At 36.6% G+C, this 21,091-nt stretch overlaps 1 protein-coding gene and 2 non-coding genes across 8 annotated transcripts in view; all 3 read left to right on the top strand.

Annotated features, from left to right (window-relative positions):
- The window catches only part of NAP1L4 (nucleosome assembly protein 1 like 4), a 28,885-nt gene extending 7,968 nt beyond the window's left edge, over positions 1–20,917 (top strand). For 3 of the 6 annotated variants that reach the window (XM_065637052.1, XM_065637049.1, XM_065637051.1), the window contains 11 exons: positions 188–329; positions 474–560; positions 2,028–2,153; positions 2,887–2,958; positions 6,501–6,640; positions 8,746–8,891; positions 10,357–10,379; positions 11,023–11,142; positions 11,436–11,465; positions 12,774–12,830; positions 19,651–20,917. In XM_065637052.1, the coding sequence (XP_065493124.1) occupies positions 188–329; positions 474–560; positions 2,028–2,153; positions 2,887–2,958; positions 6,501–6,640; positions 8,746–8,891; positions 10,357–10,379; positions 11,023–11,142; positions 11,436–11,465; positions 12,774–12,830; positions 19,651–19,689 (982 nt within the window). In that variant the 3' untranslated portion in view covers positions 19,690–20,917. Of the gene's footprint in view, positions 1–187; positions 330–473; positions 561–2,027; positions 2,154–2,886; positions 2,959–6,500; positions 6,641–8,745; positions 8,892–10,356; positions 10,380–11,022; positions 11,143–11,435; positions 11,466–12,752; positions 12,831–13,990; positions 14,029–19,650 lie in introns of all 6 variants that reach the window. The other 3 variants (XR_010606345.1, XM_065637050.1, XR_010606344.1) reach the window with 3 other exon arrangements.
- Positions 687–814, top strand: LOC135989964 (small nucleolar RNA SNORA54). The gene has a single exon (XR_010606356.1). It is a non-coding gene; the product is annotated as a small nucleolar RNA SNORA54 (small nucleolar RNA).
- Positions 4,155–4,275, top strand: LOC135989965 (small nucleolar RNA SNORA54). Its single transcript, XR_010606357.1, has one exon. It is a non-coding gene; the product is annotated as a small nucleolar RNA SNORA54 (small nucleolar RNA).
- Positions 20,918–21,091: the final 174 nt, after the last annotated feature.

Genomic DNA, 21,091 nt, shown 5'->3' with positions numbered 1-21,091 from the left:
AGAACAACTTGGGTAGGAGAGGATTCTTTCAATTTTTTGAAATAGGTTTTGAAGAATTATGTATGTTAGATAGAAGTTTTTTATTTTAAAAAATGCATTTATTTATAAGCAACCTATTCCACAGTGATATGTTAAATAATGCTGAGGCAACTAATTTCTAACCTTAAAAGAACTGTTTGTTTTTTAGTTTACCAAAAGCAGTGAAAAGAAGAATTGATGCCTTGAAACAGCTCCAGGTGAAATGTGCCCATATAGAAGCTAAATTCTATGAAGAAGTACACGACTTAGAGAGAAAATATGCAGCGCTCTATCAACCCCTTTTTGATAAGGTGGGAAGAATATGTATATGATCTTTGTCTCCTTGTAGCTGCATCAGTTCTCATTTTACATCTCTACATGCATTCTCTAATTTTACATATTTGATTACATTCTTGTGGGTTTTTTTTGTTGTTGTTGGTTTTTTTTTAACACAGAGAAGAGAGTTTATTACTGGTGAAGCTGAACCCACAGATGCGGAGTCAGAATGGCACAGTGAAAATGAGGAAGAAGATAAACTAGCTGTGAGTACAAGCTGTGGGTCACAAACTACAGATAAATCAGATTTTCAGAAATAATTCCTCTACAGTGTTTTCCATTGAAAAACACTTTTTTAGTTTAACTTGAGTGAATTGAAAAGATGCCTTTGTTTGCACTGTTCGTAATCTGTTAACAGTACCTTTCTGATAACGGGTTCCATTCCAGTGCTACATGATACCCCAAGATAACAGAAGGCTGGTTGTTTGTCTGCCTGTCTCCTTTATTTTGGGGGACATAGTTAGCTTTCATTTTCATAGATACAGATTAGACACACAGATGTCACCTAGTCATAAAATGGAATTTACCTGATAAAATGTGTGCTGGCCAGTGGATTATTACTTGCCTGTTGAATAGGAACTACCTAGATTTAGGAGGGATAATATGATCTGTAGGATGCATTTTACTCTTCTATCATCATTTTTGGAGAAGTGTACTTATGGCTTGCTTCCTTTTCTTGGAGGAACGACCTACTTACAATGCTGTGTTTGCCATTCTGTTGGGTTTTCTTTGCATTTTTTTCTTGGCTTATCTTCCTTCTGTTTCTTTTGGACATTGTTCTGTATACAAAGTGAATTGTTCTTTGTTTTTGCTGATGTCATCAGATTTAGCATCACACTGTACTCTGTGCATAAGCAAAAAAGGTTTGTTAGGCTTTGTGTAAATGCAATATTGACAGGCCATGTTCCATGCAATTACAACATCAGAAACATGTCTAGATGGCAAAGTAAACTGCTGTTTTGTGTTCTTGGCTACTAATAACTGAAGTAGCTGCTGTTCGGCAGATCTTGCGTATTTGCTGCCATCTAGTGGTGGAAAAGGAAAGGTGCAATACAGCGAATTCAGACTGAATTTCTTGGGTTTTTTGGCGGGGTGGAGAAGTGACTTAGTCATTCTTTTTTTATAACATTTGACATCAGTTATATGTAAGGAATCCCGTATCACAAAATATTAATAATTGAAGACAGTGTAATAATGAAAAATAACTATGAAAGCCGCCTTTACCAAGTATTCTGCAAAATTAGGAAGCTAAACCCATATTTCAAGGGGCAAAGTTAAATTTTTAGATGAAGCACTATAAATGGTACATGAAGCTATAGGCATGAGATGAATAAAAAAATATAAATGTATTTTTTCTATTTGTAGAAAGATAGAAATGTGTGTTAATGATTTCTTTGTCAAGTCAGTGAAACTGTCACTTGGTCTCTTTAGTAATTGCACAGAAGAATTCCAGATGAGTTGAAAGTAAATCTGAAACATATATATGTTGTGTAAATTAAATGAACCGTATGTCTCTTAACTTCATTTATGGAGAGAAAAAAACAGTATACATTTTAAATGTTCCTTAAACTCAGCTTCAGAGAAGCAAATCTTTTCTACATCTACCACCATTTATTGAATATATTAAGAAGTCATTATTTCATTTCCTAAATTTTTCTGTATTTGTTTCACAGGGAGACCTGAAAAATGTAGTGGTAATAGAAGAAAAAGCGGAAGCAGAAGAGACAAATGTCAAAGGAATTCCAGACTTCTGGTTTACTATCTTTAGGAATGTAGATATGCTAAGTGAATTAGTACAAGTAAGTTTCTCCTCTGAAAAGAGTAACTTCTGTCATGTATTAAATGAATTACTACTTTTTCCAGTTAAGGTGCATGAGAGACCAAATCTTTGAGTCTTCAGAATTTCTAATATTCCTGAAGATGCATGAAAGGCTGGTAATGGACAAGCAGAACAGCTGTCCCGAGCTGCTAAATATTGTATGGATTGTTTAAGAAGTGATCATGTAACAACCTTCATAGATACTAAAATGAAAGTTTATGTACTGCTTACAGTAGCTCTTCCCCTGTAGATTTGCTGATTCAGTCCATAAAGGATTATTTTTACAAGGATAATATAAGCATTCCCATGGATTTGTTGAATTTGTGTTAAATAGCTTATGTAGTTTTGCCATCAGTTATATTAATTGCTTTTAATGCTGTCAAGGAAGAATTCCCTGAAGCCTTTCTGTGAATCTCACCAGCAATAAGTATCCCGAATGAATTTGTTTTGTTTTCAGTAATGTTCATGCAACCTAGCATGGTAGCAGCTTTATTTACTGAAGATGAGGCTTAGCAATTGAGAATTTGGCTCATGGTATTTGCAACTACAATTAAGAAATTTGGATCCAAATCTGAACTTCAGCTGAAATTGTTGAATAATTAAAAGGTTTGTTTCTTTTTTAAGAACAGATTGAACTAACAAGCTAGGTTAAAATTTGTTTTTCTAAATATTGCCTGCTGAATAGGAATTTTTTTCTCTCTTTTTAATTTTAGGAATATGATGAACCGATCTTGAAACATCTGCAGGATATCAAAGTTAAGTTTTCTGAACCTGGACAGCCTATGGTGAGTTTTCTCTGGTTGTTTCTCATAAAGATTGTAGTAATGAAGTGAACAGCATTTCAAAATTTTAATTCCATTCTTTTCAGCTGGAATACATGTGGGCGATGTCCTTCTAGGCTAATATCTTTATGCTTTGCCTTTTAAAGACTTATCTTCTGCTTTCCAGTCCCTTTGCTCTTTTGTCCTTAGCCTGGATATCTCTGATATCATTGTAGTTTCTAGATTCCAATTCTGGCTCAATTTGTCTAGTTTTCACTTTCTTTTCTCTCTCAAATTCCAAATTAACTATTCTTACTAAGAAAATGAATGTAGCTGCTTTTGGTTGGAAAATGAATTGTGGAAAAAATTCTGGGTGCTACTTACTGTATTGAATATTTCATCAAAAGAACGGATGTGACATAGTAATCAAAAACAATGATGGATACTGTGCCTGTTGAAAAATATAGAAAAATAGATGGTCTTTTAGGAGTGTACATAATGAGTAATTTAATTTAGAGTACAACTTTGCCTTTTTTGGAAATTGCTTTCTTGTTTAGTGTACTGAAACAGATACTGTGTGTGTCAAAAAGAAGTTGTTCTATTGCTTATGCAGACTATACTTATTCCTTGAACTCCCTTTGAGGGAAGGGCCTTTTTCCCTATGTTTCGTGGTTTTTGTTTTGTCTTATGGAGTTGTGATCTTCTGACAGTCTAAAATAAATGCAAGAAATGCTTCATTGAAGATTCACGTAAGAAGGATTGAAAGACTCTCTCAAAGTACCTTTTAAAGGTTAATAACAGCTGAAGCAGTTTTTTTGTTTTCTTTTTTTTTTTGTCCTCCTTGTCTTTCTGCTCTTAGTACCAAAAACTTGAACTGTTAATAGGCAAGGGAAGAAGTATGGACAGAGGGAAAATTGAGAATTAAGTTCCTAAATATTTCTAGGGCTGAAGGAGAGGATATGAGTTTTATGATGAAAATAAATTGTTTAAGCACAAAGTAAAGTATTCTAAGAAGTTGATGTTGTGGGGTTTTTTTTGTTTGATGTGGTGGTTTGTTTTTGGTGTGGGGTTTTTTTTTTTTAATCTTGAAGTATATCTATTCAGTGGTGTTTGGATGATTTGGGAATAGTTGTTTTTGCCCACAGCATTTTTGTATTCTTATTCAGCTTTGTTTTACAGTACCTTCAATTGAAGAACTGCTCTTAAAACATCATCTTGTCTTGCACTGTTCGTAACCTCTTGACAGCATATTTCTGTGAATAGGTTCCATTCCAGTGCTACATTAAATCCAATAATGGAAGACTGACAAATTCCATGTCCCTTCTGTATTTGGAGACAAAAGGATGCATTCCTAACTACTTGAGTGAAGCTTGTTCTCCAGTTGTGTGTGACTGTCTTGTCTGAAATTCTCTGGCTATTGAAAATTGCTGCAGCAGTGGTAGCTTAGTGCTGTAGAAAGCTCACATAACCAGTGCGTAATAAATAAGCTAATTCTGCTGGCAATTAGGTTTTGCTGCTAAGAGAAATAAGATATCTGATTTACCATTGACCCAAAGTGATTAACTGTAGTTACCGTCCTCCAAAAGTAGATTTATCTGGCTACAGTAATGGTGCTTACAAAGTTGCTATAGCCTGTATATATAAACTTTTATCTGCATGAAGCATAAGTGATTCACTTACTATTTGCTTTGATTTATATATAATCATATGAATAAACTTACATATGTTTGTATAAACACAGTTTTTACTTATATATCTATTTGGACATCAGGATCCTTAGCTAGCATATTCAGACTTGGATGACGTGTCTGGGTATGACTTAAGTAAGTAGCTTAAAATAAGGAAGTTCTCTTTTTTTTGAACTTCATGAGAACATATCGTACTTGAGGGGAAATCTAGAAATGCATGCTACAAAGGTAAGCTGATATCAAAAGCAAAGCCAGCCACATAAAGACTACTGGAAGGATTATTACAGCTCTTCAAATAGTATGTGAAACTTGAAGCCTCTTATTATTGTCTCCTAATTGGCAGGTATGGAATGAAATACCAAAATGCAGTCTCTGCAGATATTTTTGTCCTGCTAGTCTTTGGGATCCTGCATGCTAAGTGATGCCACTGGCTACCTATTTATAACCACAGTGACAGTTTGTGGGATTATTTGGGTATGAATGCTAGTCACTGGTAGTGGATAAGCTGTTTGTAACTCATCCCCTGAACATCTTTGCAAGAGAGGCTTGCCTTAGCTGAAGACAACCTCCAAACCATGCTGGCTGTCTTGAATTTCTTTAAGAAGGAAGTAAAGCTGAAATAGGCTATGTTAAACAAATACAGATATTTCAAGGCATATCTGGTTTCCAGCAGCTTTGTTTCCTGAAACTGTGAGCACATGAGTTGGGAAAGCTGCTGTTGCCACCAGTCCCCATCACTCTTTGACCACTGTCTTTCCAAATTTGTCACGTTAGGAGATTTCATGTGGTCATAGAAAGGAGAGAGTGTGGAAAGACGGAGGGGCCTTAGGGAGATGAGTGAGGGATGAATGTCTTTGAACAGGCTGCTGTCCCCGGAGATATTTATCTTGTCTATATGGTGGACCTTTAAAAAGAGGGGAAGTCAAGACAGACTTGGGTGATAACAGGCCGTTTTCTGATCTGAGTCTGTAGGGTGCCTGGGGAAGTATCTCTGTGTGCTATGCAACATGCAAGGCTAGTGGTTTTGGCAGTTATCTATTTTACATGTGCACTCGGTCTAGCCCTTATGGCATATTGCCAGGGTAGTAAATAAAATATTCAAGGTAGCAGTTACGCATGCTGTGGCTGTGCAGTAGATATGGTGATGTTGGGGATTTTGACTTTCAGCCCTTCTGTGTTGTTGAACTGACCTGCCTAAGCAGATTTTTTCATCCTTCAAGTAACTAAAGCAATGCTACTGAAATCCTGTTTCCCCTGTTACAAGGTAGTTTGAGTTTTGTTTTAGTTTTAAGTTGTTCATAGTTGATCTCGAGTATGAGGTGGGCATATATAGTATTGTGCGGTTGGTTTTGAAAGCTTTACATATTTGATAATTTATGCATTGTGTATGCAGCAGTTTTCTACAACTGGAGCCTTTTGTTCTCCATGAAAGAAACTGAATTCCTGCAGTTTTCAGGTGCTACAGGAGGGGTGAACTCAAACATAAGCAGAAATACTCTATTCTGGCGGTATCCCGTTAAAACAAGAGATGATGACAGAGCTTCTACAGAAAATTTAACCAAGACTTTTCTCAAAGTAGCTGTTCCTATGGTTGCTTTTAAGAAAGCAGTTCTATATGTAAAAGTGAATGAAATCTCCTAGATTACCTGGTTGTCATCTGAATGTTAGTATTAGTCAAGGTTGTTCTAGCTTCTTGCATGTTCAGAATTAGTTGATATTATTCATTTCCTGCTTCCACTATAGTTTGAAAGATACGTTTGCCATCAAGTTCTTTCCCCACCCCCTATTTGGAGTTTGTTCAGTGGTAGTTCTACTGATGCACTATTTCAAAGATAAGAATTAGTGGTAACGTAAAACTTTAATGGAACTTTTTTCCAGTCTTTCTCATTAGAGTTCCACTTTGGGCCCAATGACTACTTTTCTAATTCAGTCCTGACGAAAACATACAAGATGAAGTCGGAGCCCGACAAGACAGATCCCTTTTCATTTGAAGGACCTGAAATAGTTGATTGTGAGGGGTAAGGAAAATTTGAAATTCGAAAAACCTCCTGAAGTAATAGTCCATATATTCTAGATGCTATTTTTTCTTACTCTGACAATGATTAATGAAGGTAAAGCTTTTGCTGACTTAAAAAATGGGAATGTTTGTAGGGATGGTGATGATTTTAGCCTCAGCATGCAGATGTAGCAGATATATAAATACATTTTAACATACTGTGCATTTTGAATCTTACACCTTCAAATTTAATACATTCTTGATGAGGTAACAAACCTTTTACTTCCAGGTAGTTGGGTAAATTGATTTTAGTTATTATATTTCATAGACCCCACCCACAGTCTGATAAGTAGTCTTAGACTCTTGCACTTATCTCCTCAGCAATTTTTATTCCAGCAGTACTTTAGAGTCTGGCAGGAATTGGTTGTATGTAGGATCTGTTCTTACAGCCTGTTTTGAGGCTGGAACATACTGGCCGTGCAGTTTGGTTCTGGCAGTTGTGACTGTACTTAATGAACTCAGAACACAGCAAATTTCTTGGCAAAATGTGTTCAGAAACTGTCTATAGGATGCTGAATTCTCATTTCTGTTCTGGAAGTCTAGTGAATTGGACACCGTGTTAGACTTTGTGTAAAAGATGGCTCTGTCTTACATGATCTGTTCTTTTCCAGTCAGTGATCTCTGCTCTGTGACCAATGTCCAGTGCCACACCAGGCCACCTCATTTATTGTTCCTTATTTTTCTTAGCTGCTTTATGGTTTTGGGTTGGTTTGGCTTTGGTTTGGTTTTTTTGTTGTTGTTGTTGTGTTTTTCCCCTCTTGGTCTCCCCTCGCCTTCAAGGCTGGGATTTAGGGTTTTAGTTACAGGGTTGTTCTGGGGTTTTTTATGTGGTGGTTTGGTGGTTGGTTGGTTTTGGTGTGTTTGGTTTTTTTAACGTGTTTTGGGTTTTTTTTTATTATTTTCTGTGTGGTGGTGGTGTTGTAAACTAACACTTAAGATATGCCAAATACTAGCTTTCTTGAAGGCACCCTGACAACCTCAAAACAGTTTGGCTTTTAGTGCTACATGTTGGCTTTTGAATTCAGTATTCACCCACAGTGAGGCAAAACGTCCACTTGCATGTTTAGTGAGAGTTGTGTCTATGTAAAAGGCTAGTCCATTTTGAAGAAAACTTTAGTTAATTCCAACAAAATGTTTTATGTTTAAGTCTTACAGAGGAGGAATCCCTTTCTAAAAATGCTGGTATGTCAAAACTTTGATTTCGGTTCATGTTGCCTGATGAAGGTTATAGGCACTGGAGTAAGTAGAGCAGGAAAATATTTTTCTGTGACTTTTCATACAAATGAACTATAAAACCATTGACTTTGAGCATTTGTCTATAGGAGAAGATATGTGGTGGCATTTAAGGGTTACTGTGATGCCATTATTTCCAGTAGAAGAAAACTAGCTGTGTTCACCACTCATTCTTTGTCATGTGCAGTTCTGGGTAAAACTACAGGTGGATGGAGAGATACCCTTAATTGGCATAAAAGTGTTAGTTTGCACAGTAGCAGAAAGGAACTGGGAAGTAAGCTCTTTCTGGCTTGCTGTACTTGGCTGCCAAGTCAGCCTCAGCACTCTTCTTTGGAGAGCTGAAATGTGCCTCTCCCTGGCCACTCTTCGTGCATTTATTTTTAGGGTAACTGGACACCGCCTTGGCCTGTAGTGAGAGGACATGACATATTATTTTCTACTGGTCTGACTGTTGGAAGAATAATTCTCAACTGCTGAGATTTTTTTTTTATTTTATTTTTTTTGGAATAGCTTAATCATGTCCTCAGTTATGAAACTGTAGTAGTTGGGGCAAAGACGTATTAAAATGTGGGTGGGGGAAGTTATTACTCCAAGAAGACAATTTAGCTTTATCATTTAGGGAAATATTTGTTGTGTCTAACATATACATAATCTAATAGACAAGACATCAAGTAGATGCATTGTAGTGCTAGAGCCTATGTTGCCATGTCAGTAAAAACTAGTTTTAGAGAATGATAAGCCATCTTTGCCTTGATGTTTGTTGCTCTGATGCTTAGTTCCTTATTTTCACTGATGTCTTGTCTTAAAATGCTGTTTCCCACATGGTGTCTCTAGGTGTACTATTGACTGGAAGAAAGGGAAAAATGTTACAGTTAAAACAATCAAGAAAAAACAGAAACACAAGGGTCGAGGCACAGTTCGGACAATTACTAAACAAGTACCTAATGATTCTTTTTTTAACTTCTTCAGTCCAATAAAAGGTAAGCTTGGAAATCGAGAATTTAGGATTCTTAAAATATGTCATGTTTTATTTGTGTGTATTTGTATTTATACAGCTTAAACCTACAAACTGTTTAGGCTGCTGCCTTGTATACTTCCTTCTAACTAGAGGAGGATAGCAAATGACCCATCCAAACAGATCACGTCATTCTGGTGGTGTTCTGTAGAGTTTGACCATTAGGTGTGCCATGTAAACAGAATTCATAGTAAGGAGATTCTGCATGAGACTCTTTCCAAATGAAGTTGACTTGTTTTACCACAGGATGGCTCCACGCATCAATTTGAGGTTTTTAGCATGCGAAAGAAATCTCTTCCAGAGTTTCATTTAGATATTTGTGTTAAGTGATGGCGCTTCCTGTGGTTTCTTCTGTGATTAATTAGTGATGACTAATGCTTCCTAATTTTCCTAGTTATCTAAAGTTAGACGTGTACTCGCATATTTAAAACAATTTAGATGAATTCCAGAAACATTATTTCTTCTTGATACATCTCCCATTGTAATATTTTTTCAAACATGGGTGGAAGAAGCAGTTTACTTTGCAGACTTCAGAGATGTACTGAACAAAACAGATGCTAGTTTTGATTCAGTCGTGGGCCGTTATGAACTACCTGTCCCTTCTAAATATCACTGCAAATGCCCATGTACCTGGGGATAAGAAACAAGGGATAAGCATTTCCAGAGTTGGAATTTGTTATATAGCATTGTTCTTTAAGAACTTTATTTCTTTTTGTTACAAGTAGTTGCTGCTTTCAGAAAGGGATGAAGATTTGTTTGCCTCATTATGGCTTTATATTAAATTTTTAAGATACTCTGGAGGTAACTGTATAAGAAAGACAAGACTATGACGTCTGCTGGCAGTTGATACTTGCATTTTCAACTTGAGAACAGACTGGGCCAAATTACCACTTTTGCAGTAGGGTCACAGTACTGTGGCATCCGAGTAGAGAAAAGAAATCGTTGGTCGGGTTTCTTTTTAACAAACAAAGAAAAAACCCTACCCTGTTCCTTACTGGTTACTGTTACAGCACCAGGCCTCTTGTCAACAATGCTTTGCAAATTCATGGCAAAATGTTAATCTACTTCATAGCACCTAAGTTTGCACAGACAAGAGGGTTTGTAGTGCTCCAGCGAAATAAAGTTACTATAATTACAGCACTAATATAGAAACAAAATGTGTTGTTACTTTAGAGGAGAAATGTCATCTACATGCCTTCTGAACCCATCTTTATAGAAAGGGTATTTCCTGTGCAAAATCTGTGGGTTTAATTTAGGATGAATATGAATGGTCTTTAAAGGTTTAATAGTTAGCTTCTGAAGACTTTATAACCCCAGTGTTTTCTGTTATGAGAAGGTCTCTATTTGTACTGTGTTTTGTTATCTTGAATGTTGAGGTATGCTAGACTATAAAAACTTTTCTTAAATTTTACTGTTTTTTCTTTTTGCAGTATCTGGTGATGGAGAGTTATTGGTAAGTTTACGCTTCTGAAATGGCACGATTGCTCTTTGCCATATCCTTTTTGCTAAACATCTCTATAGTAACTATTCAGATTCTTTCATTAAGTACTGTGTATTTTTATCGTTATTTTTGCTTTTGCCAAAGCTGAGCTGCTTCTTGATAAATGAAAGACAGACTTCTCCAAGTAATCTGTTGACATGTTGCTGTTACATGTCTTGCTAATCTGATACATCTATAATGACCACTGCTGTGAAGAGGTCACTATTTTCTCTAGCCACTCAACACTACTGTGTGGCTGGTATCTGATTTATTTAAATCAATCTGAAGCATTCTGAACAATTCTGTAACATCAGGTGTCGGAATCAGCAAAGTCTTTATGAAACTTTTTAATTAATAAAAGGTGTTCCAGCAGGCCAGTAGCCTGTATGTAGAAAGTAGGAAACTTTTAAAATAAATCTCAACTCTGCAAATCTGGAATTAGACTTGCAATATTTCTTTTATTGTTACAAAGTTAAATATGCTGAAAGTACGTGTGACCTGAAGGTCGATGTTGATGACAGTGTGATGTTTCTCAAACGTGTATTTTTGAAATACTTTTGCTCCTCTGTAGCACATCACCTTTTTAGTAGAAAAATCAAACTGACTTGCTTTACAGGATGAAGATTCAGAATTTACTTTAGCAGCAGATTTTGAAATCGGACACTTCTTCCGTGAAAGAATAGTCCCTCGTGCTGTGCTTTATTTCACTGGGGAAGCTATAGAGGATGATGATAACGTATGTATGCTGTCAGCATTTTGTTTATTAGTCACCGTATAGATAGAAGCATTCTCCTCCTTCCTTGATTAGACTAGTATGTAGCATTAATTACATGAGAATAACAAAAAACCTGAATAGATTCCCGTGACTTAGCATAAGGAAAGAATTGTTCAACTTGCTATGAGTTGTTAATCTGTTCTTCTGGAAGGGCTTAGTTTCAGTTACTGTGTTTGAATATGCTCGCCCTGTTGCTGCGGAAGATTTTGCGCAAATATTAGTGAAGCTAATAATGCTTTGGGTTTGTTTTTCAGTTTGAAGAAGGTGAAGAGGGCGAAGAGGAGGTGAGATGCACACTGTCTTTTATAGATAACTACATACTGCATTCTAGTTCCAGAAATAGTCCTATATGGAACAGAAAATAGTTATTCATAAATGCTCTTGCGTATGGTGTTTCTTTCCAAAAGAGTTCAGCATTCCTGACTTACAAAATGTATGCCTGTTCTTCCTGTTCTCAAAAATAGTTTCTGCAAGAACACTTATCTATTTTTTCTATTATTTTGAAAGCTGCTTTCTGACATGACACAAAAATTTAAGAGAAGCTTTTTTTCTTGAGTGTTGCATGGTAAAAATATTTAGTCTTATTTTTAAATATCTGCCACTCTGCCAGTATTGGAATTCAGTTGTCAGCTTTTAGTTGTCATAAGCTTGAAGACTGGGCCTTGCTAAATGTAAAGTAAAAAAGGGAGAATGTGCAAATGCTCAGGATAAAGGCTTAATTTAGGGTAGAATTTTTAGTATACTAAGAGCTCTGGTCCATTTATAGTACTATTGTATGGGTACAGGCATACTGTGAAATGCTTTGCACAAACCCACTAAAAGATACCACACTTAAATGACCTAATGTCCTTTACAGATTATTATTTTTTTATTCTACTGTGTTCTTGCTAATTGGTTAAAGTTACATGCCTGACTGTCATCAACTTCACCATAGCAGAGTACATGAGAAGTTACCAAGCTGGTGGTCTGATATGAGCTGGCAGCCTTCAGTGTGCAGTCTCTTTGCAAGTTGCAATACAGACTTCTGGGCTTAGGCTGTTGAGTGTCTAAACATCATCTTATTTTTTAAGATGGGTCTTGATAGAAGTGTACATGTATTTTTAATCTGTCTCCAGTGCCAGATGTTACTACTTGGATGTAGGTGTGTGTACAACAGTGTGAAAATACTGTAAAACCCTGTGCAGGAATACATAGCCTGTCCACAGTAATCCAAATAGAGACTCTCTAAAAGGAAGTCAAAACAAAGAACAAAATTAGACTTACGTTCTTATTACCAGAACTATAAAATTCCAAATAATATGTCAGCAGTTAAAAAATTGCTGTGAGACTGCAGCAGCTTATGTAGAAAGATTGCCTTAAGGCATGCTGAATCTTTTAAATCTGTGTTTTAAATCTTCTTTTAAAGATTTTACTTTAAGGTTTTTGAAGATGCTGAATTCTTTTAAGTCAGCCCAAGTAGTTTTAATGTTGACACCTGAAACACTCTAGAATATAGTGATAATATAATTTGTTATTTTGTTTTTTCTCCATTACAAAAAGTTGCACTTTTAACCTGTTTTAATTTCTGTTAGTTTATCTCTATTTTGTCATAGGAGTTGGAGGGGGAAGAGGAGGGAGAAGAAGAGGAAGATGCAGAGAGTGATCCGAAGGTAAGAAGTTTTTGTCTGCTTAGTCATAACACAAACTATAATGATGAGCAATATAACTAAGGTTATAGTAGTTTGTGAAAAGATTGATAAATTATTAAAAACCAAAACCACCAAACAACAAAACCCCCACAACCCCTAGCTTCTGACTGCAATGTTTTCATCATCTTCAGCACTCACATTGCTCTTAAAAGAAAGGTTAATGTTTCCATAAATTGAGAAAATGTAGGGTTTTTTTTCTTCAAACATGTACGAAGAAAAAGATAATTTCTGAACTGTGTGCCTTTTCTCCTTAATGATATTGCTGTATAATAATGACAAATATTTTTTCCTTTAGAAAGGTCTTACTTCAAAGATTCTGTGGCTGGACTTCAACTTAGAATTAGTCTGACAAGTCTCAACTAGCTTGTTTATTTATTTTCTTAGAATTGTTCTTTTGGTTGTCCTGGTGGTTGCAGGTTAGACTCCACATGTTTGTACACAGCTAGAAATTTAAAAAAGTCCCCAACTTTGAATTTTAAACTTTGAGACCTTGTTTAAAATTCAGCTTTGAGAGTTAGTGCTTCTTCTGATAAGTATTTTTCAGTCCTTCCATCATGGTAAAGTTAATGCTTTCATTTAGTGAAGCTGGGACAGTGATAACAGACTTTTTAAAACATCAGCTTTTAATTTTTTGTACAAGCATAGATGAAGAAGAGAAAGGTGTGCACAACTGCTCGATCTTTCACTGAAAGTCTTAACAGCAGCTTAACATGTCACTCTTCTGACACAGAGCTTATATACATCGTCATATCACTAGTAAATGCTTTTTATCATCATATTGATTCCTTTAATGAGGAATACTGTATACCAAAGAAAGTCTGTCTTGTGGAAAGATTGATCAAACAGGTTTAGAGTGGTAGAAATGGGTATTGTGACTCTGTTCTGCAGGGTCGAAATTCAGTGGTGTACCTGTGATGGGAAAGAGTGGGACAGGTGAGAAAAATGTTAGTTCTGAGTTAAAGTATATTTGTGTTAAGTATCGAATATCCCTCTAAAGGATTTGGTTTTCTGCAGGGAAAAAAAAGGTATCTTGGAAGGTTATAGTTGTTGCCTCCTGTATTATTTTGTACATCTCACTTTTCATTCATGCTGACGGTTCCTTTCAATTTTTTCCCATTTAGGTGTAATTTAAGTCTGTTTATCATTCATACATTTCTAGGTAAGGTGGAATTCCGTTCATACCTAACTTCCAAGAGTCCCATTCAGAGCCATGCAATGTAGTTTGTTTTGTAGGGCTTTCTGGTGTTGTGGGGTTTTTTTTCCTTGTATGGGTAAAAGAAATGGGGGAAAGGTGACTTCAGAGTTTAGGTTTTATTAGTAAAAAGAATAGAAAGAAATGTGTGTAGAGATGAATGCCTTTAAATCATGTGATTAAATTAGGTTTTGGGTTTTTTTTTTAAATGACCTCTCTGCTTTCCCGGCACAACTTCTTGCTTTGCCTTTATTGCAGTCAAACTGTATTTTCTATACACGTGATCAAAGATACTGATGCTTGTCAGACTTTTTTTCCTTGTTTCTGTTTTGATGTTGCATCTCTTTACTGTTTCTAGTGTAATTGCAAATTATTTCTTAAATATCTCCTCTGCTCTTCTTGAACTCTTTTAAGTCATCAGCTTACTTAGTACGTCTTTTCCAACATTATTCTTATTTATGCTGCCTAACAAAGGCAGTCAGTCACTCTTAAAGGCTCTCCTGATTCTCATGAGGTATTGCTCTCCTGCTCATCTGTCTCTTTATTTAAATGAAGAAAAAAAAAATTCCTTCTGTTGTATGCTGTCATCTTTCACCTTTCATCCCGTGCTTCATAGAGAACAATGCCTGCAACACACTCCGTACCTTTTCCCCCTGTACTTTAGGTTTGTATCTTTTGTTCTTCAGTTACTTAGGAGAAGCTGTAATCTTTCTAACTTATTCCCTCTCTGCATAGATAATGCCCCTCTCTGCCTTTGTTAAACTCAAAATTTATGTGTGCTTTTTAAATTATTTTATTTCTAATCTGATATGCTTTGAGAAGCCAGCCATCCTGCCTCAGCATACGTGCACTGTTTATTCACCTGCAATAGCAGAACATCCATTTGTCACAACAGCTTATATGTAGTCCTGCTGCACTATGTTACACAACTGTCTTCACTTCTTACAATTAAAAGTTGTCAGCCAGGCTTCAGTTTTTCAAGTCAACTTGGAATTCTGGTTTTTTTGTCTTTTAAGACTCATACCCTGATCTTGTTTTTCATTCCTTCTGTCCATCCCAGTTTCTGGTCCTGTTTCTCCCAGTCCATTGCCCCTCCTTGCCTTTCAGTTCCTGCTTCCCCCTTTTCCCTTTCCACCCCCCCCCCCCCCCACTTTTCTTGCATCTAGAATAGTTTTCATGTACACAAAGAAATAATTGTTTGTTGGTATGTTTTCCTTTCAAATCAAATTTCTCCTCTTCAGTCGCTTCCATATTACCTCCTCCTTTATTGTCTTACTGCATTTGCTACGTAAATGTCAACACTCTCCACTTCGTTAATTTTTCCTCCTTCCTTCCTTTCCTGTGAGTTTTAAGTACATTTGAGTTGTTCAGTTAGAACAAAGTCATTATCATCTCTTGCACAAAGCACTTATGCTGTATATAAGTTGTGGCTTTGGAAGACTGAGCTGATGATTTGAAGTAGCTTCAGAAGGTGCTATGAAAACGGATAATGTAGCTTATTTAGTATATTTTGTGTGCTTGCATGCCCTCTTCCTTTAGCTGCCTTTATTTCATGTTATTGATGCTAAGCTTGAATAGAGAGGTAGCTGACAAGGTAATACAGAATGCTGTTTTGAATTATGAACTAAGAGGCTGCTGTGGGGAGAGACTGCATGTGCTTCAAGATGCTTATTCTGTCTTTTAAGTACCAGTGGTAGAAGGACCTGTTAGCAGCAAATTAATTTTCAGAACCTTTGAAGTGTTCTGCCCAGTTGTGGTGGAGGCAGTTCAGACCACTCGCTTGCTTAGCTCCCCTTAGCTCTGAATTTACTTCCCATGTATATATTTGATATTCTTGCTTTTTCTCATTCAATAACATTGATTAGAAAATGAACAAAGATAAGGTTTAGTGTTAGAACCCCTAACTGGACTGTTTCATGGTAGGACACTTGAAGTATTGAACGGCTTTCTTCCTTCTCTGCTGGAAAGGACATCAGCTTTAGTGTCTGCTGTTTGCATTGATCTCACTGTTGGCAGCAAAGTCTGTTTGGGAGTCACATGAGATCTTGATGAGCTGCCTGTGCCTGCACAGCTACTTTAGCAGATGAGAAGCTTCCCAAGAAGTGATTTGTAAAAGTAAGGAGGTAAAGGCTTGATTGCACTTTGAATCACCTAGAAATATGTCCTGCCTAGTCTGTTTAAACATTGAACATGAACAGAAATTCAGTGTCTCCTTCAGCAGTAACTTTATGTGAAAAAGATCTGGTTTGAAAGGATTAAATTGCAAAGATAAATATCACAGGTATTCTGTACTTATGCCCTCATCCTCTGGGACGTTGGGTTAATTGGATGGGTAGAAGCAGTGGGCTCTGTGTATGGAAGTCATGAAAGCAACATTACTTCAGACCTGCTTTTATTCTCCATTTTAGTGCTATGATTCTGTGAGTTTTAGGTGAAATTCCCTCTCTAAATTTGATGCATGTCCTCTGTCCAGGAGCAGCTGATGCACTTTAGCTGATGTAATTGCTGATGTCTGGGCAAGTGGTCTGTATGTAAGCTAATTAGCTCAAGTTTCTTGCATTGTTCTCCTGGGTAATCAAACGCCAGGAGAAAAATGTTCATGTACATTGTAGCAAGAGGGGGCTTTTTGTTGTTGTTGTGTGGTGTTGGTGGTTTTTGTGTGGGGTTTTTTGTTTTCAGTTCTGAGCAAGTGATGCAGTAAATAAGAGGCAGTGGAAAAAAAGGCTTATGTTGATGCTTATTAGCAAAAGAGAAAAAAAAGGTGGGAGTGTAAACTTATTCAGCTTGTATATCTCCACTGGAACAGTGTCTCAAGCTGGAATCAAAGGCCCAAAGTAGTTTAAACTTGTTGCTCAGAATAAGTAAATATTATGAAATAGTTTACAGATGTAAAAATTAAAAAATGCTACAGCTTTTCATATGAACTTAAATCGTTGCTTATGACTACTATAGAGAATCTCTTTAAGACAAGAATTCTTATTGGTCTCTGTACCACTGGTGGGGAACATGTTTGCTGCTAAGTTTATTTTAAAATAAGATGCGGTTCCTCCTCATCTTTGCCATTTAAAGTCTCTCTAGTCTTTATTGCTTGGCCAATGCATTTCATCGCTATTTCTAAGATATCTTGGGAAGTTAATTTAGGGAAATACACCATGAATGGCAATATTGCTAGAATGGGGAGATACATAGCACAGGGTCTAAGGCCAGTAAATGGATCGGTAGTGGTTGGCTGACCCAGTGTCACCAACAGTCTGGGCACCATAGGAAAAGCAGGCTCAAACTTACTAATAACCTTGCCCGAGAGAGTATGGAGGTAATATCTCAATCACACTCCCAGCCTGGAGTCTGGTCCCTGGTCTTACAGGAGCCATTAGAGGCCAAAGATAAATGTCAATATGCATGTGCCTGATGTGGCAGCTGTAACTTGAAGAAAATTGTGGTCATCTACCTGTGCTGTGGTCATGTTGGGATTAGACTGAGATGCTTTACGTGAGGCTGACAGGTAACAAAAAGCAGGGTGGAGCTCATGTACGGGCTTGCTCGGCAAGAGCGGTGCTGTGCTCTTGAAATAGTGGAAGAAAATTGATTATGTTGGAATCTGGATCTGAGATGCTGCCTTGTTACTTATGCCCTACATATCAATCTTGACCATATATATAAAATGTTTATGCCCTGAACTGTAAGCTAGAAATAGCACAAACTAGCAGTATTTCTCTCAAAATTCTCCAACAACTGGCTGAGAAACCCTTAAACTATGGGGTTTTTTTTGTCTGAGAGCAGTAATCAACACTGAAAGGTCCTTAAGAATGAACCTTGTAATCTCTGTGACTCAGTTCTTACAGGATGAAGATTTATATGCAATAATATGATTTAAATGTTTACAGAAATAAAGACAAGTATAAAGAAAAGATAACGAAGTTTATTAGAAAATATAACAGGGGTTTTGGTTGATCATTTAAAATTTGGCTGGAATGGTTGCAGTGGTCAGCCTAAATGTGTCTGATATAAATATAACAGGTGAATAGGAAGGAAGGAGGGAGATGGAAAGAATTTAAAGTATTTTCTAAATAACAGGTTTATTACTTGATTATGGCTCTTGTCCAGAATGCATGATGGAGGGGAAGTGATGCTGTGCACTATGCTGTGGCCATGTTTTAATACAAAGCAGTTATAAGAAAACTAGTTTTGGAAAGTTTTTTTTGATAAAAATGTTGCCAGTTTTTGTCTGCCTCTAAATGTAAAGGAATAGCATGCAACTTATTACCAATGGCAGTCAGATTTTTTTTTTTTTTTGAAAGAGAGAATGATAACTTCTGTTCTGTGTAAACAGAGGGAATTCATGCTGCATTTAGGCCCAGATCTATGACAATGAATTTACATCAGTGTTCTTTGGAACCCCAGGCAGATGAGAGGGTGCAAAGTTTAAGTCAACTATGGATCCTGGGGGAGGAAAACCACAAGGAAGAAGTTGAAGGGTCTTTGGCGTATATGTGATTTACAGTAGGAATGACAGTGACCACTGTAACCCTAAAACATTTTAGGTGAGGAAGAGAAAAACAGTCTGGGTTTAGTGCATGTTATCGAGGGCACCTGTTGTTCCTCACCACAGGCAAATGCTTAAGTTGTTTTAGCTTGTGGTCCCTTGATGTATAATGAACAAACATCTTACAACATCTTCTTTAGGATAGTCACTAAGAAATTTTTTTTTGCAGTCAGTGATGTTCAAGTTGTCATATTTTATGCCTGTATTTTGCTTTATTAGAATTCAGCAGGTTTCAGTGACTGCTTTTGTTTACAATAAACTAGGGAGAAGCTAACAGGAAATACACTGAATAAATTCTTCTGCTTTCTAACAATTCAATTCTACAACAAAAAAGCAAGACGTGCAGTGTAAAACCTGAAGTTCTTAGCTGTTTGAGTACATGTTCTCCTTTTCAAATACAGTTCCTTTTGCCAAAGGGGAAGTTGTTTTACTACCTAATGAAGGTGTTTTTACTTTTACATATTCAGATCAACATGTGGACTTCTTGCCCAGTGTTAAACTGTTGAATAGTTACCTGCTGGTGATGCAGAACCTAGAAGAAAACAACACATTAATTACATTTTTATCACCTTAGCAGAAAGGGCAAGGCTTCTAAGGAAAAACTCAAGCGTGCTGTGGAATAAGCAGCCTGCCTTCCTCCCTCCTCAGAGTTGGTGAGGAGGTGGCAGTTGATTGTGAAACTGTTTTAATAGGAACTAAAACTCAAATTGAGCCTCTGATGGGGGAAGTAGAAGGTGGTTTGCTTTCTTGCTTGAGCCTTTGTCTATTGGATGGCGTGTAAAGAATACAAATGTAGTTTAAAAATATTATTGGATACTAAGCAGTTGGGGGTGGGGGGAACCCAGTAAATCTGGTGGCTGCTGTTCAGACCTTTATGATCTAGCTTGAGGTTACATGTAGCTTTTTTGTATGTGCTGATCATATATCTAGCTAATTCAAAACTGCATAGCCAATTTATTTTATTTGTTGAAGTATTTTCTTGTATGCCATTTTGATTTTTCAACTGTTGGGTTTTTTCTTTTTTTTTTTTTTTTCCCTTTATACAGAAAGATTCCAGCCAACCTGCTGAATGCAAACAACAGTAATAAGGAAATACCACTTGGAAGTGATATTTGAACAACTCGTAACAAATACTTGGATACCTGGCCTGCAGTTCAGGATATTCCATTGCTGCAGCACAATCTTATTAACAGTGCTTAAAATTAATTTGTTTTAAAATGCATGATTTTCACTAACTTTTCTTTATTGCTTAACATGTACAGTGGCAACTTCAATGCATTTGGGAAATATGAGGTTTAAATAAAGCACACTCTACAGCCGTTGGTACACTGTAGCTAAAAGTATGTCAGTAGGCCTTTAGAGCCTTTTGCCCCATGCATAGGGGAATAGTCAGACTACCAAGTGAGAATTATCCATTTTCTTGTTAAACATTGAAAATTGTGGAATAGCAATGTGCTGAGAAGCTAAAGTAAATGGATTACATGTATGGTAGCTGAAACAGATACAGCAATATGACTTTTTGCTAGTTCCCTCCCCCTTTTTTAATATTTCTTGCAACCTACAAATTGAACTAGTGCTTGAGCAGCTTTAAATGTCATATTTATTATCTCAGTAAAACCAACTGAAGTAATTTTACTTCATTGAAGGGGGTGTCATATTTGAGACTTAGTTGTTCATCTTACTATTTATTTATTCATGTTTGTAAGTACTTTGACAGAATTAGTGCTTTTTAATAGTTTTTAATATACTTGAAAAACTTTTTCCTCTTTTGCATACAATATGGGTACTTGTAAAACAAATAATTTGAATTGGTCTCAAATGTAGTAGTCTAGACAGAAGAAACGAACTTGCATCAAAATGACAACTCTTCTGGATGAAGATCAAAATACAAAGGCCAAACTGTTGCTGTTGATGGAAGTGGGTTGCAGCCAAAGAACCAGAAAATTTCCAGTAGTCTTATTGCTTAGTGTCCAGCATGGGAGGACCTTTCACTATGAACACGGCAATTTACCGAAATTCAATAAATCTGAAGTTTTGGTGTCTTACTTGCAACACTGAAATTATTCCATTCCACAATTTGTTTTAAGTTCTGAAGTCTTCAAAACTACCTTTTGTTGTTGTGTGGCACTTCAGGTACACGTTCCTAGTTTCAACATCCGTTGCCGACCTCTGGCAGCAGTTGAATAGCAGCTGTATCAACACTGTGACCAGGCATGTAGAGTGCTCCAGCCTTACCTTACACATTTGTAACAATACAGTGTTTTCAATTTGTACAGAATAGATAGAATATTCTATTAAAGTTGTGAAACATGATTGTTGGTGCCTTTCTGGTCCATAATGCTTCCTAGGTAAAATGAATATTCCTTTGACTTTCAGTAGTGAATGGTGAAGTGCTAAAGCAGAGGCCTGCTGGCTCTCTTGCTTCTTGTCTGAGTGTCCTTTGTCAAAAGCCAAAGAAAAGGAGCCCTGGTAAATACTGCCCTGTGG

This window comes from Caloenas nicobarica, chromosome 5 (genome assembly GCF_036013445.1).
Source record: "Caloenas nicobarica isolate bCalNic1 chromosome 5, bCalNic1.hap1, whole genome shotgun sequence".
Classification (NCBI taxonomy): Eukaryota; Metazoa; Chordata; class Aves; order Columbiformes; family Columbidae; genus Caloenas; species Caloenas nicobarica.
Note: the sequence above shows the minus strand (reverse complement) of the source record. Positions and strands in the feature narration are given on the sequence as shown.